The sequence below is a fragment of the Molothrus ater genome, chromosome 9, assembly GCF_012460135.2.
Source record: "Molothrus ater isolate BHLD 08-10-18 breed brown headed cowbird chromosome 9, BPBGC_Mater_1.1, whole genome shotgun sequence".
NCBI lineage: Eukaryota > Metazoa > Chordata > Aves > Passeriformes > Icteridae > Molothrus > Molothrus ater.
In genome coordinates, this window is record NC_050486.2 from 3,866,853 (window position 1) to 3,884,152 (window position 17,300).

General features: G+C 39.4%; 1 protein-coding gene across 2 annotated transcripts in view; it reads right to left on the reverse strand.

Moving 5' to 3' along the window:
- The window catches only part of RALGPS2 (Ral GEF with PH domain and SH3 binding motif 2), a 116,212-nt gene that overhangs the window by 19,559 nt on the left and 79,353 nt on the right, over window positions 1-17,300 (reverse strand). For both annotated transcript variants that reach the window (XM_036387387.2, XM_036387385.2), the window contains exons 10-14: window positions 16,589-16,679; window positions 14,173-14,240; window positions 13,385-13,520; window positions 12,340-12,491; window positions 2,594-2,648 (exon numbers count right to left, since the gene is read on the reverse strand). In XM_036387387.2, coding sequence (XP_036243280.1) covers window positions 2,594-2,648; window positions 12,340-12,491; window positions 13,385-13,520; window positions 14,173-14,240; window positions 16,589-16,679 — 502 coding nt within the window. The remainder of the gene's footprint in view (window positions 1-2,593; window positions 2,649-12,339; window positions 12,492-13,384; window positions 13,521-14,172; window positions 14,241-16,588; window positions 16,680-17,300) is intronic.

Sequence of the window (17,300 nt, forward strand, 5' to 3'; positions counted from 1 at the left end):
TTCTGAATCAGATCCTCTTTATTGACTGAATTCCATTTAAGTCAACATAAGCATTGTTGAGGCACTTTGTCCTCACATCCTTTTTTTTATCCATTTTTCTAGCGGCTTGTATTCTGTTGAAAGACTGAAGATCAGCAATTCTTTGGGAGCAGGCAGTTAAGTACAAACCTTATTATCAAAAAGATATTAATGTAGCACCATCTATCTACTAACCCATTCCACAATTTGCCATCATTTGTTTCTCAACATAACAGATATCTCTGAACTTATGAATTACTTTTCAGAACACACTCAAGAAATAGGCAAATAAAACAATAAAGAAAAATAAAGTAAAATGAGCTGTTTATTTTTGAATACATATGGCATGCAAATTAAGTATGTTTTCTTCTTACCTTCAAGCTTGTTTTTTATTGCATAACAAGGAGGCTACCACTCTTGGAATCCTGCTATTTCAGGGAAATCTATTCAGAGACACTCAGGATGACAACCAGTGAGACTGAAGTGTCACTTAAAACACTGCCCTTAACAGGATATAACTGTAAGGACTTGAAATTTTAGTCCTTCCAGTAATTTTGATTGGCCTGAAGGGACACTCCAATGCTGAAAACTCTTTCTCAAGTTTCAAACTAAGATTCTGTTGCACTTTAAAAAAATCAGTGGCTTTAGTTCTCACCCCTTCTGCATTCCTCAGCTACAAGCAGAAAGGCCAGGAAAAACAAGAATACATTTTACATTTCCTTCTGTTACTTGGGGAATCTGTGTGTGGAGGAATTGTTTTCTTCCTCTTAAGGGGTACAATGCAGATTTAAGCCTTCCTACCAAAGATGTTCCTAAAACCCACAGAAGTACTGAATTCCTACTTGCACTGCATAGAAAACATTCATTAACCTGGATGTATCCCAGTTTTGCCAGAGTTGATAATTCCAGCTAACTAATGCCTCTCCCTCACTTAAATATCTTTATAAAGAATGGAAACCACTGTGCTTCACTGTATAGACCAAAACCAGAGAGAGACATTCTCTGGTTATCTTAAATTTTGACACCTGCATGTCAGTGTGTTACCTATTAATTTAAAACATGCCTCATCATCTTATAAAGCAAGGAACAGACTCAAGGCTGCTGCAGATCTCTAGGAATTTCACATATGGTGTTGGGAATGTTTGTAAGGAACCCTGTCCCTCTCCCTGGAAACAGGCCAGAGAACTCACCCTGAAACACCAGAAACCTCCAACAGGGTTCCCAAAAGCTCTCTCAGGAGAGAGGCAAGTACAGAAGGCAAGTGGAATTTGGAGGAGGAATCTTCAGTTTGACTGAAGCAAACATTTTAACTGGGGGAGCCTGGGGCTGCCAGCTCTCATTAGCACAGGCAGCCCCTGCTTGGTCTCAGAAGTCCACACAACATTTCTGAAGAGTGTTATCCTAAGTTTAAACCTAAATTTCAAAGTTGCTTATGCTGCTCTGGGTAACAACACTCAACTCACAATTTTTTCCAACTTAATAACTTTTTATCTTTGAGAAACAACTTGATACCAATACACAATTCCCTAAGGCAGCAGGGAAGGGAAAGAAAAAAAACCTTTTGAATGTTGTATGTGCTCTGTGATGCAGCCTGCAAGTTATGAGATTGCCTTTCTGACCCCATTTGTGGTCTCTGCTCATGTGGAATGTTACCTGATGAAATTGTTAAGGGGCCTTTCCTCATGCATGCATTCATATTTAAGGCATGAGGCATCCAGGAGTTCACCTTTGGCACAGAGAGATTTTCAAAAACTTCTTCCAAAATTAAGACAGAACTTTTAACTGCTTCAATGAGCTCAATCAGAATGTTTGTGGTAACAGCTCCCAACTAAAAAGACAAAGTTTTTTGACAAAAATTCCTAGGAAAAATGTAAAAGCATGGTAGAAAAAGTCATCCATAGTAACCCTGAAGCTGATGGATTACCTGAAACTGTGTTACAGAAGCAAGCAATGCACTGTACTGTGCATCTTACTCAGCTGTGGGAAGGTGAATATTGCACCTTTTTCTTTGTAAAGTACAGCTGTTTGTCTTTTCCCACATTCTCAAATACAGCATGAGAATGGGCTGAAGTGGTCAATGCCACCTGAGCACTCACAGGTGCTGGAAAAGGAACAACTTGTTAATTCTGGACCACAAAGTCAGACATTAGCAAGGGGCATTGTTGTGTAACAGTGAAGGAAAAAGAGGTGCCAATGTCAATGAAAAGAGAGCAAAGGGACTATGAACAGATGAGTGTCTCAGGAAAAGTGAAAATGAAAATCAGACAAACACAAACAGCACATGTGAGATCCACATATACAAAACCTTTGGGGTCTAATGGTTCTTTGGCTGAGCTCCTTCAAGGATGTGTGCACTGAGTAAGCACCTCATTAGATAAAAGTCCTAATAACCATTAGTGAGCAGAAGGTGTTGCTATGCTGCTTTAACAGATCCAGTGAACTTACTACAGCTTTTTAGTGTTCTTACAGGCAGAAGATCTCTAGTTCAGTGAAAAAAGCATCATTTTCAGGACTGAGTGAGAGACTCTAAGTAACAATGTCGACAGAGAAACACAGAAACACAATTTTTTTTTACCTTTCAAATGCTGGCCAGGAAGTCTCTTCACTGAGTTCAGAACCATCACTGCTACCTAGAGAAGTATAACAACAGATTTCTTCATCTACATTATTATTATTTCTTCATCTACAAACCATCTCTGCCAATTGCATCTAAACAAATCAGAATATTTGAGACTCTGAATATCAGAATATTTAAGATGAAATGCAAAAATATACTTCAGTAAAATACTACAAGGAAAAACACTTCGTGATTTGCTTCAAGAATTTCACATACACTGAGATGGAGATTGAAGGGACAGGGTCTAGTTCCACATTAATAAGTTGAAGAAAAGGAGCACTAATAAATGGGAACCTTATTTTCAAAATATAAAGAACATCCTAAACATGGATTTGTCTGCATTTAGAAAAACAGGTCACTTTTTAAATAATTTCTTATCAAGTCACACACAGTCATGACACAGAGCTGTAAATTCATTGCTAAATCTCCAATACATGATTTGAGAAGCCTTAAACAATTTTTAAAGTTATCTCCCACTTACTCTATCAGATCACAACAGTATTATTTCCTTCTGTGCTTTGTAAACTAATCCACAAACACTTTATTTTAAACAATGAAAATAGAGGACAATCCCAAAACCCAGAAGTCTGATGCATCCACTCATGGCAGTCCCATAAATAAGACAGTAATTTTACAATTCCACTAAATCCCATCAGTCTGAAAATGAGCATTTAAATATAGAGACAAGGTGGGTGCTATCTGTAATGTTAAAAAATCAGTAAATAATTATCAATAGAGATGCTGTTAACAGAAATCAGCAGCTTCTATACACAATTGCAAGCTGTTGTCTTGCTGCTCTGCACCTTTCTGACCACCTCAGCTGCCCACAGGAGCTATTATCCTTTTTCACTACTTCAAACCAACATTTTTGGCTCCAGATAATCCCAAAGCCTAAATATCAGTGCAATTCAATGTCAGTAAATGCTTGAAGCCACCTTTTAGCAAACTAACTTGCCACCTTATTTGCTCTGCTGACTGAACACCCATATAAAAAGGGAAGTAATAAAATAATACAATTATTTTGAAACAAACCAGAAAAAAAAGAAACAAAAAATCTGAATCAATGTTCCTTATTCAAAAGTTCCCTCAGAGAAACAGAGGCTGAAAATGGGAACCAGTTCCCTGTAATTTTACACAGAAAATCAGCAGGGAAAAGCAGTGCCCTGAAAAATCGTGTGTACAAAGTAGGTCTGGATATTCACTGAGTAAACACAGAGTAAAAATGGAGGCAATAAAGATTTACACACAGCAGGGGTAATTCCAGCCAAGAGCCATGAAAATCTCAGCATGGGCTGAAGTTCCCTCTGTGCAAAATTTAAGAGAAAATACAAACCTTTATCTGCCAGCCAATTCAACTGAGATGCCTCTTCTGCAAACATTAGCTCAACATCCACATATTAACACCATCTCTGTGGGATACTAGATCATTTGGTCTCAGCTTATTCTGAATTTTTCCTAAAGGCAAGTCCTAACCTGGTTCACACCAACTCTACAGTAAGTGCCATTTGTGTAGTGGATGGAGCTGTGAAATACAGAATTGATGTTCCAGTGGAGGCATAAAGGGCTGCAAGCAGGGAGGTAAAATATTCAACAGGTAAATTGTGTGTCTTACTCAGCTGTGGGAAGGTGAATATTGCACCTTCCACCCCTTCCAGTGGAGGCATAAAGGGCTGCAAAAGCAGGGAGGTAAAACATTCAGCAGGTAACTTGCTTTACTTTCTAGAAGTGCCTTTAAGTTTTTAGTGCTTCCATTTGCAGATCACTGATCCTTAAGCATTCAGCTGCAGGGAGAGTGACAGCAGATGGTAGCTCTGTGCACAGAAGAGTTCAGCACAGTTACTCCTGCTTGAGTTACACTTCCTCTGAGCTGAGTAAGTGCTGGCACTTCATGTGACCCTCTCAGACTGAATCTATCAGCACACATTCAGGTGCCACAGGGCAGGTGAGCAAAGGAGTGGCCATAACAATAATCAGAAGTGTTGCTCAGCACAATTCACACCTGAGCTGCAACGTGGAAAAGAGAATGTGTGGGTTCAGCTCCACATTATCCCAGGCACTTCTATACAGAAAGACTACCAGGTAAATCATGAACTATCCCAGATAAAAAAGGAGTAACCTGTCCAGGTGGAGCCTGCTCTTACAGAAGAAGTTATTGCAAAGTCTTTATCACTTCCTGGAAGAAATAACTGTCACACAATACTTTCAGCAAATTCTACAATCCACATCACAGTGAAAAGCTCAGTGATTTATTCCATCCTAATAAAACCACAGTTGCATTCTCTGCAAGGCAAAACATGAAGTCTCTTCTCATTTATAAGTAGCATGGTTTAGGAATGAGGAGACAGAATCAGATGTAACAATTCAGAGACAACTTTAGGCAGGAATTTTGGGTAAGACCTCCCAGCTGACTGTCTTTGAGGAAGGCTGTTTGTGGTACAATCTCCCACAGTAAGACCTTAAGTGCTGAAATCCTTTTAGCAGTTGGAATGACAATTAGGATGGTAGAGTTCAACCCCAACATGAAAATAGTTTTCCTTGCATATAATTGAAGTTTTCTTTGTGGTTACTTGGAGCAATCTGTCCTGCAAAATGGTGCAGCAATTTCTGTCAAGTCATTCAGCCAGCACTGAAAGCATTAGAGATACTTAGAATCTTACTTATTTTCTTACTACTGCTTAGATTTCACTTTATATTAGCAAGAAGTACAGATTTAATATGACTAAAGCTCTACTTAATTTAGGCCCACGTGATAGATCCACACAATTAAAACCCCCTAAGAAGACACTGTTTGCATTGGAAGTAGGCTGATACATTAAAATTCTACCTAAAATGGTATTTTGATGGCAACTGTATCAGCTTTGCAAACAAAGTTATAGTCACCTGCTGTGCTAAGTACACTAAAGAAAGATTTTAAAGCTAGTGTTGCTTTGTAAAAATGCAAAGCAATCTAGATTAAGAGCTAAAATGTCACCTATAACAAAGTGACAATCCTTGGTACAGTATCAGTGCAGTGAGAAAACCTACAAGAATTTGGGGGCTTTGTAAACCAAAAGTTTCACTTAAAAAGTTAAATCTATACAGCAATTACCAATTACACTTAAAAGGAACATCAATTTGTATAAAAACTGGACAAAACATCTTAGCAATTGATTTAACATTAACATTGATGCCTTCAGGGGTTGTAAAAATTGTAACAAAAACCTGGAAAAGGTTGAATTTTAGTGTTTGACTATTCCTCTAACATTCACATAAAAACATCTCCAACAGGATTTTTTAGATTCTAAAACCCTCTGGGAGATACTTTGCAAGACACAAGTTCTGATACGAAAAAACACCCCTTTCCTGAAAAGCAAAACAAAATACCTGACATCCCTCCTTCCAAAACAAAACAGAGGTAAAAGGGACTGTTTTTAACTTAATAAAAGTTAGATGTCTAGCCAAGTTCTGTTTAAACATTAAGTGCACTATTTGAGTGTCACCTCAACTGGAAATATTTCATTCATTCAGTACTCTAAAAATATATCACCTTCTTAAATTCTTCTCAAGTATGTACTCAATATTTGAGTTTTTCCAACAACCTCAAGCAAGTTCTTCAGGTTAAACTTAATAACAAATCCTAGGTAGTATAAGCCCTTTCTGTTAGTTAAAGTTCTAAACAAATTTTGGCTTTATGTAAGAAGCCACTTAACACAAAACACTATCTTCCTAGTTTTCTACATTGCTAATAAATTTATGGTGCAGGATTGAAACAAAATTAAATCTTTATGAAGTTGTTTTTTTCGCTATCTTAGGAATAACAGCATTTGGCAAGATGGCTTTTTTGCTAACTGTGCTGGTGATTATCTGAGAAGGCTCAGGATTGTCTGCAGAGCCCCAGCACTGCAGCTGTGTTCAGATGTGAATTTTCTGCTCACATCTGCAGATGTGCACAGGCAGATGGATGTCTGTGAGATGTCTGTGCTCCAGGCACACAAACAGCATGAGGTTCCCAGTTATGGGATAGGGAATGCCTGTGCTATCCCATATCCACTCCCCTGGTCACGGCACCCACTCGCTGCCCCAAGTCTGGGGATATTGAACACTTAACACAGGCTTTCTTTATCCAGAAGTTAGTCCCCAAAGTTAAACAGGTGTTAATATAAACAAACCAACCCCAAAGAGTTTAAAAAGTCTTCAGACTAAAAATTCTTTCCCTTTCCCAAATCTGTCATCGACACTCTCCTGGCTCCAGTTACACCGCGTTTCCAGAGCTGGGGACGGACCCAGCAGAGCTCCAAATCCTACCATGAAAACTGAAAAATTCTACCACACAGAACTGGTCAAGAGGCTGCAGCACAGCCCAGCCCAGCCAGCACCTCAGAGATGGGCTCCATGATCTGAAAGCTCTGCTTTGGTGAGTTCACAACCACACTGCAAATCCTCATATGTACTTCATGACTATTTAACTATTAAAGTTCAGTTTAGGCAGCTCATTTCTGGCTCCCCAGTTCACCAACTACAGATGGCAGGAACTCTGGCAGTATCATGCCAGAGAACTGATAGAAACTTCTAATGCCATCACTGAGTTTCATGCTGAAAAATCAGCAAAAGCAAATAACCAAATGGATAAAGATGGGGCAGAAACAGGGGGTTTGTGTAACTACATTGATGTAAACACACCCAGAGAGTGAGCCTTGGAGCAAACAGTACCAAGAAAATATAAAGTTCTTCTTGGGGAAGAACTGGAGTGCTAGACTGTATCTTCCCCTCTCAAATCCAAGCACCTACATGTGCATTTTTAACCTCTAATATGATACAGTTTTTTTTATTTATCCTATCACTAAAAAAGCACTAGTTCACAATAGCATGTCTGGGTATCCACATTTAAGGCAAAAGACAGGCATCCATACACTCATATAAAGAAAATATATATATAAACCTGACATATTTCTTCTGCCTGAAACCCTACCTGAAATCTGATCTGATGACTCAGTCCTACCCACCTGAACAGCACAGTACAGGTTAAAGAATCAAACAAACACTGGCTGTGTAAAGGTCTTCCCTACTCTACAGGCTGCCAAGACCCCTGAAAGTAAATGCATACACTGTACACCTACACCTATACTTCATTTATTTAAAGAGAAATATAATCCCTCGTAGAATTCAATAACTTCGAGGTGGTGACTTAATAGAGGAATTCATTAAAAAGCTGATTTCTCATAAGCATTTCATCCAGTTTAGTTTGGAAATGTACTGTTCTTACAAAGGCACTTTCTTACATTAATTCACACTGATTTAGAATTCCTTTCTTTGACTCTAGAGCATTAATTCCTCCAACTGCATTAGAACAAAAAGGCTGAAGTTATCCTCCAGTGATTGCAACACACAAACAAACACAAATGTTCAAGAGTTCTAGTTTTTCCAGAGCTTTCATCCATATCATTGCAGATCAGGAAAAATAAGTGGGGAAAAAAATAGCTTAAAAAGAATTTTAACCCAACACTGCTACAAACACAACCCATTATTGTTTCCTTTGAATTTTTAAACACCTCAAGTTACAATCTCAATTTCAGCAGTGTTCCTGTGCTCATACCTTGACTCTGTTTTGAAGTGGTATACATGAGACAGCACTCCCAAAGAATAACTTCCTTAGTAAAATGACCTTGCATCCTCTAGGTTAGATGCTCTAAGAGGAGAAAAGCCACACAGAAGCAATGTGTGGCTTCTTGTTCACCTTCCTCCACAAAACAGATTCAAATAATCCACTAGGCATTCCCTCAGACTGTGACAAAATCCCCTTCCACCCTACTACACCATTAAAGACATTCTAGGATTTGTACTAATACTTTCCCTACTTGTCTCACAAAAGAGGGGCCTATTTTACACAGCTCCCTTTACTTCTTAAGAATTATCTGAACAATTTGCTGTTGTAAACAAACCCAGATTAAGAAATTCACTAATGCAGCAGAGCCAAACTGGTGGAAAGAAATGGTGGAAATCCAAAGCTTCTGAGAACATTCTTGCAAAGATACTTAAGAACACAGTTAAGCAATAAATACTTTAAAACTGTAAGAAAATTGGGAATTAATAGAAAACCATATATTCTTTGGAAAAATATCTTATGACTTAAAGGAAGTTTCATGCTCTTTCTGAGTGGAACCAGGATCTAGTAAAATCATCTTAATTTATCCTACTTTTAGGTGAGGAGGTGACAGGAGGCAAATACAGGCATGAGAACAGGTGGTACAAGTGTGCAGGTGGTTCCTTGAAGCCAGCCAAGAGCAATGCTCACACCTCAGGAGGGCAGAGTGTACACAGTGACCTCACCAAAACAGTGACCTCATCCAAACACAGCCCTCCAAGAACAAAACCACCTTGTGGCTCTAGGCCTGGCTGATAGCAGTGAGCAGGGGTTCTCAATGAACTTCCTTTACTGCAAAGTAAAAGCATCTGTCCCAATCTACTGAAAGCACATATTCTGGACTGTCTGCACAAAACAGGCATTTTCAGCACTATTCATCTGTCTGTATTTGCTTGTGCTGTCTCTCAAAAGTGTCTGCAATCAACAGAAATAAAGTGGGGTTTTAAGGACTCAAGCCATATAACCTCTTTTTAGCCACCCACCTAAGAATGAGATGAATCATATCCTTGAGGATTTAAATTCTCTACGTGATTATAAAGAGTTCCAACTGTAACCAGCTCAAATGTAGTCATCTACTTTATAAAAACCTAAAACTTAAAGAGACTATTTTCTCTTGTTACACTCCTGAATTCAAGAGAACATTTCTCATCTATATGGGACTGGACAGGTGTTTCTTCCCTCTTATTAAGATAGCCCTGGCACTGCTGGAAAAAGATTTCTCACTTTTTAAAATCTTCTGTCCAGATAACAAGCACCTATTGATAATATAGGAGGATGGCAACAGAACCAGAGATACAGCTCCCTGATTCCAGCATAACACATGACCATCAGCTAAGGAACACCTTCCCACAGCTCTAGGAACAAGAACTGTTTTGACCCAAGCACAAGAAAGCAATGTAAAAGAGGCTGTACCTTTAATATTTTTGAGTTTGTTTGTTTTCAGAATGAGTTGAATGTTGAGGCACACTCAGCCTCCAATAGCTGAAATTAGGAAAATAATCTGATAAAGTTCTCTGACCATGGCTGTCACATCACAGATCAGCCTGTTTTGAGTAAACCCCATACCTGTCTCATTTTCTGCACTGCTGCTGCTTTAGGAATCATTCATTGCAATAAAAACCACCCAGTTAGTATATTCTTCATCTGTGAAAGCTTAATGACACGGATGTAAAAACTGTGACATGCTCTGCACCCTTCCCAGAGTGGACTGTCAGCCTTTCCCAGCAGGGCATAACCAAAATGTCCATCACCACTTCAATGTGTGCTTTAGGTTACAGACTTGCTGATGGATTCCTATGGACAGTGTTGTTACACTGGTGGTGTTTTGATATTTAACAGAGGCAGATCCTATCAGATCCTCCAATATGAAAGGACTGGAAAGGTCTAAACACCTCTGAGCCCTCAAAACACAGGAGTGATTTAAAGCAGCATTACAGTTGTCTTTAAAGGCACATTCAAGGTGCTGACATAGCAGAAACTCTGTCCATGTTTTGAAGAAGGATCATTTACCCAAAAAGTAAAGCCCCATATAGGCTTATATGTAAAAAAGGTAGTCCTGTTTCTAGAGCAACAGGTTTAAATCCACATTTATGGGCAAGGTGAGGAATAACACTCCTTTCAGTACACACATTCAGGAGACATTTTCCTGACAGTCTTTTGAAGCTGTGTTGTAGGATACCATAAACCTCCTCTCTGCTGCAGTGACTGTACTAATTCCAAGTCCTGAGTAAACAGACTACTTCAAACATGATGGAGGAACTCAGCAGCTTCAATCAACTTCCTTAAATCCTGCTGAGGCAGCAGCACAGAATGCCAGACAACTTACATTTCCAAGAATTCTGCAGTAATAGATACTGCAAACCTCCAGAACCTACCCTCTTCTTCCATATATATTTCTAGCACCTCTATCAAACTTTTCTGTCATTGAAATTTTCATCATCAAGGAGCAGCAAAAATAACACCACTGCTGGACTGTCAAAACAGTGATAAAACTGAGTATGGGGAGGCTGGAGATGAAAGAGAATGGGAGAGGGGAATTTCTAACAACAAATGCTGATCTTGCACAAAATGCCCAAGGTTGCTGTTTTACAAGTCATTTATGCAAGTCTTCTAAAGTGGCAATTTTGTTCCAGCTTGTCAGGTCATGCTTGAGCTAGAGAACAGAATTGAAAAATTCAGAGAGGAGACAAAGTAGGAAAACCCTATATTCTCCAAAATATAAAAATGGTGACTGGGTCTCAATTGTACCTTATGAGAAATTGCCTGTCAGTTCTGGCAAACCTTCCCTGCTAGGCTCTAATGGAAGTTCAGAAATAATTTACTCAGGAGAAAAAGGATCGACTGCAGAGAATTTCTTAGCTATTTAGGTAGAAAACACCCATAAAACATTGCCCTGAGAAAAGGGCAATGCTACATTTCAGCAATGGTGACAAAAGCTTGGTTCTCCTGCACCATGCAAACCCTGGGAATGGAAGCTGCCTGGATGCTGAGGAGAAGCACCATTCCTGATGGATGGCTTTGAAATGGAACACTTTGCCACAGCAGAGAGCCTGCAGGGAACAGAGACAGGCAATGCACATTAAATACTGGAAGCTGCCTGATGTGAACAGGTTCACTTAGACCAGCTACTTTGGTCTAATTCCACTGGCCTTCTCCTCAAGAAAATACATGTACAGCTCCTGAAAGCAGCATCATCTGACAATCTGTGACCCTGTTTCCTTCCACAAAGGCTAAAAAACAAAACTGCTTCTAAAATTCAGTTATCCAAAGAAATGTGAAGCACTACAAGGATCTTTCATCATCATAAATGCATAAAAATTTAACACCATTGAATTCTATCAAACAAATAATTCTGAAGAAAAGGACTGCAGTGAGAGGTTCCATTTGTCAGCCCTGGCTGCAAACAGGTGGATTTGAGAGGCACTTGTGTCCTGTCCTCCCTCCACCTAAAAGATCTGTGTGCAACAGGAAAAAAGAGCACCTCTTCTCACAGAGGAAACCCAGGAAGCAGAACTTCTCAAAAAAAGCACCACCCTAAATACATGAAGATAAATAATTTATCAAAATTTAGTAGATTCTGACATTTTGAGGTACTTGAAAGTTAGATTTCTATCTTCTGTCGAAGTCAGAAGCATTTAGAAATTATGCTCTTAAAACTGTCAGCAATTTACACTGTCAAGTCAATATGGCATTTTAAATAGAAATCCCACTATAAAACTTGAATTGATTTAGGAGTGAAAAAGATAATAGAAAATCATGTCCTGTACTTCCTTTCACCTCCACTGAGGAAGAGGAGTATCCAAAGCTGTTATCACTAACAGGGATAGAGGAAAAAAAAAACAACCAACCAAAAAATCCCAAATAACAACAACAACAACAAAAACCAAAACAAATGTATTTTTCATAATTTCCCAGTTCGTGGTGTGTAAACGAAGTCACCCTCCTTCCCCTACATTTCTCAGATTTGCTCGACAACAGAAGCAGTAATTTGGAACAGCCCGGCTGCAGGCTCAATCACCAGCTAATTGTGCTAAAACCTTCATTAAAAGCCCAGGCAGTGCCTGGGTGTGTTTGCAGCTCCCACCTATTGAAATCCCACTGGACAGGGTGGAGCTCTCAGCCTGCCCTCGGGAGGGGACGTGGGGCTCCATGACGCTGTCATCCAGCAGGTGCCGCGGTCCCGCGTTGGGGAACGTCGCGCTTTTGAACTCCGCCGTGTTCATCTTGTGGATGAAACTGGAAATCAACGAGGACACAACGTGACAACCTCGCCTTTGGAACCTCCCAGGAGCTGCTCTAACATCCTGAAGGATTGTGTGGTAAACTAAATCATGGCCAAGCCATAAGCAATTGTACGCAAATCGGTAAATTAATTTACCTAAATTACTGGTAGGAATTTCCAGTTTTAAAACTGCACAAAACTCGTGTAACAAAGAGGAACTCAGGAGTACATTAACAATTACTTTCAGTATCTTATGCTATTTTTGTTTTCTATAACACTGTATTTTTGTCTTCTATAACACTCTATTTTTGTCTTCTCCAACACTATATTTTTGTCTTCTATAACACTTCTATAATTCAACTGCAGGGCTGCATTCTAGCTCATTAAAGGTAAACAAATAATAGAAGTTATTCCTTACTGAGTAGATGCAACCTTGCATTTTGAAGACATGACAAAGGAAATTATGAGATAATGATCAAGATATTATTATATGGAAAAAGCCTGAAGCCATTACTAAACAGAGTTAGTCTACAAAGAAAGTCCATAAAGGAGGTCTCCCTGTAAAAATACCAATAAAGCAGTGATATAATTTTGAATTTGAAATAATTACAGTGGCATTGAATTACTAAAAAGTGACAGTTTTGTCATTCAGAGACAGCCATTCTGGTTAACTCACTGACTAGTCTTATCATCAAAACTTCAGCCTCCCTATTTTGATTCGTTCTCTGTGGTTGGGACACCAGCATTATAGTTCTGAGCTTGCTCCCTGGCCACAAATTGCTCTGTGAGTGAAGTACTGTGTACAAGTCATGTTGCTTTTTACAAGCAAAGCTTTTGTATTGAAAGATGATATATCACTTCAAAAAACCAGAAAGCTCAGGATTTTTAGGTTAAGCAAAATGCTGACTTGTATCCCAGACTGTGACATTTCCTATGTCCGTGGGGTATCAGGTTTCGAGGTGAAGGGGGTGTTGGTGGTAGCAAGGCTCCTTCAGCTGCAACAGTTTTCCTTCCACTTTGTGGAGATGCTCCGACTTCAGAGCCTGGGAAGAAAAAAGACATTACTCCCAAGTCATTTCAGAATTATTGTCAGGGTGACTTATCAGAAAATCATGGAAAAATTGCACAAAACTTCCTAAACTCCCTTTCTAACAGATAGCTTCAGTATAACTCATTGATCTATTGATAATTAAACCCCTCACTTCAGGATTTTTGCACAGGATCAAAACCAAACACACTTAGTTCAAATAGAGCATCCAATGGAAGTATTTTGCAAGTCCTAAAGGTGGCTGCATTTACTATACCAGCACTGGGCATGTCCCACTGATTCTACATTTTCAAACTCCTGCCTTCAACCACTTTTGGCATTGACCAAGAAGAATGTTCATTTTTGGAAGCATATTATGCCATGAAAAGTTTAGATGAAGGCCCTTCTGTCTAGACACAACAAAGAATGAATATTTAATAGCTCTTCACCCCAAATGACATCAACAACTTAGTGCCACAATACCTACAAGAACCTAAAAAAATGACTCAATTCCTTCTTTACAGATCACCTTTAGACTTTTTATTACAAACATGCAGTGTTTAAACTTCACACTTCTTTATAGCCTCAGGCAAATATTTTCCACGTCTGCAATTCTAAAATAATGCACATGACAACCTCAAGTCTTCTCACATTTATTAAGCATTTACCTACTAAATCTTCTCTGGAAGCAGCAGAGTGGGGGGTGCTGGTCCCTGGTTCTATCTTTAATGAAAGTCTGCATTAAAGAAACATTAAAAATTACTTTATCAGGAAATAAAAATATAAGTTTATGAAGAAGATTTTTTAAAATTTATGATCGCAAGCTGCCTGATTCTGTGATTGCAAGGAACACTATGAAGGTAATACAAACAGTGCAGAGTTATCTTTAGCACACACTATTTCCAAACTTGATTTTTCCTGCCTATTGCTTTGGTTCACACAGACCACCAGGACCTTCAGTGCCCTGGGATGGCTGGCACACACATGAAACTGCTACTCCAGCTAAAACCTGGGAAAAATAAAACTGAAAATAATACACAACTTCTCCTCCCACCTTGGCTAAAATATTTATTCTTGGAACACTTCATATTTTAAATTTTTTTATGAAGTGCACTAGTGTGCTGAGCACCAAGCCTTTGTCTTTACTGGTCCAAAAGCCAAAATCCTCTTCTGTGTTTTGGAAAATACATTATCAACTTGATTTCAGCCATAATTCAAGCTTTTTCTGTAGCTTTTTAATGCCATTTCCAGCAGGCCCACAAAGAAGGCAGACTACAGGGGCAGATAACTCCAGGAAGATTAAGTGTATCTTGTCCATACAGTTTGCAGAACTAAAATCTTTGAAACTACTAACACTGAAAAAGCATCTATTTAATTTTGGGGAGAAAGACTTTAAAGTTTGACAGCTCCTCTCCCTCCCATTCCAGACAGTATAGCAATGATTCATTACAATTTTATAATTTAATTTTTTCAAATAAAATCTTTTAGGAAGAAAAAAACATGTATTCAAGTCACAGTTGCTTTTCTCTAACTTCAACCTTTTTGCTGATAGACACCTTAGGGGATGAAAAGTAGAAGAGCCACTTTAAGTAAGAACAATTCTTCAAATAAAAAGAAGAATTTGACCATAAAAACATTCAGTCTGGAGATGAACAAAACCCATCAGTGCAAAACCAGACATTGTGAACAGCAGCCACGCTTCTGATTTATGTGCCATTGTCTCCAGTCATTGCCCTGCTACCAAAACATGGATTGTAGAGGATGAAGAGACTGCAGCTCCTTCATCAATCAAATTCCCACTGTTAGTGAGTCCTAGCCAGTGAAGGTGAAGGAAGGTGGAGAGTGGAATTAATGAATACAGGGTCCTAAGGAGACACTGCAGCTAAGAAGCTTGGGTTTGGGTTAGCTTTTTTTTTCCTTCCTTCAAATGTTTGACCACAGAGCTTTACTCTCAGTGATAGACAAGTGGCATTTCCCAAATCAGGCTGTAGAACATCCCAGGAAAAAGGTGAAGCTGGATGCTTCCACAGGGACAGGCAGAGAACAACTTACAAAGCTCAGAAGAGAAGCGAGGTCTGAGTCCTCGTTAACTGTTCTCTGACATAAACTGAAGGGTCCCCATTTGCTGCCTTTCAGTAAATCCAAGTCAGGGCTGTTAAATGGCAAAGCACAGCTGCTCCTGAAGTGTGCATCCCCCTTCTGCCATTCCAAGGGAGCTGCACAAGCAACCAATTCAAGCCCTCTGAGGTGACAAACTTCCCGGGCGGGCAGGATGGGAATGGGTGGGGAACCTCCTCGAGCACATCAGCCAATGAACAAAACCCTCCTTCATAGCAACAGATTTGCCTCAGGGTGTTTCCTATCCTCAGTTCCTGTCTCTTGCCAGAGATTTCCCTCCCCCAGTTTTGCTGGATGCCAAATCATTTATTACAGTAATAATCTTTTAATTAAGGACATGGAAACCTTGGGTGGAGGCTGGGAGGAACAGGCAGAGAACTTGCCTCTCAAAAAGCAAGTGCTTACATTTTACTCACACTTTATAACCTAATCAAGGAGGAAAGTATAAAATGAAGTATTATCTGCAAGTGAAAGCTGTAAGTCACCCTCAGTGAAAACCTGGGACTGGATGCACAGATGGTTTTGTTCTGATAAAGAATGACTTAAGCCATCTCCAACCACAGGATTCCTCTTAATGACAGAGCAGTGTTACAGGTGAGCCATGTGTAGAAAGTCTTTCTCAGCAGACCAAACCCACCTGAAGCAAGGGCTTGGTGCAGTCTGGCATAGAAAAGGGAGCAGATCTGCCCTTCAGCATGTGGGAAAGTGCCTTGAGCACAACATCCTGCTGGAACCACAGCTGCTCACAGCTGCTGTGTCTGAGGTGCATCATCACAGAATCACAGAATGGTGTGGGTCAGAAGGAACCCTAAATCTCATCTAGTTCCACCCCCCTGCCATTGGCAGGACACCCACATAATATAATACAATTCTCCAATGCAAGTGCAATCTCACAAGTGACAAGCTTTGAGTTATAGAAGTAATATTGTAATAAGTTATGGTCACTTTATAGCATTTTGTACTTACTTGTAATTGTCATCTTCTACAAACTTTTGTAGTTCTTCTATGTACTGAACTGAGTTTAGGTATTTTTGGACATGAGGCAACATAGGAATATCTGGAAAACAGACAGCATTCATTGACACTGTGCCACTCATTGGTAAGCAAAGTTTTTTTTCCAGAAACTGTTTGAACACATTCAGATTTCTTGCCTTTTTATGTGAGACAGAGGTACAAACTACAGGCCCTAACGATACTGAAATTTTAGAACTTCATAGCAATTCCCATGCATTGAGCTGACACTCCCCCCACACACAAACCCCAGAGCTGCTCATCAGAGCACATGTAAGGGAAAAGTGAAACAACATCCTTGGCCAAACCAAAGACCCAGACCTGGAACATGGAGTCTGAGGACTCCTTCAGAGCCCCCATTGTCTTTACATTGAGCTTTCAGGGAAGCCACAATTCTGTGCTAATTCACATTCCACCATCACAAACACAGCACTAGGACTTTACTAGAATAGGAAGAGGACTGTGAGGGAAACCACCTTTGAAGAAATAAATACATTATCTGATCTATGGACAGAACTATAAATGTCCAATAGACAAGCTGAGTGTATTTTATTATCTCCAGTAAAAGTACTATTCCAAAAGAAATCCTATTTTTAAAATTCAGTCATAAAATTATGAATACAGGGATACAAGCCTATAAATACCAGTAAAAGAGAAAGGCAATTTT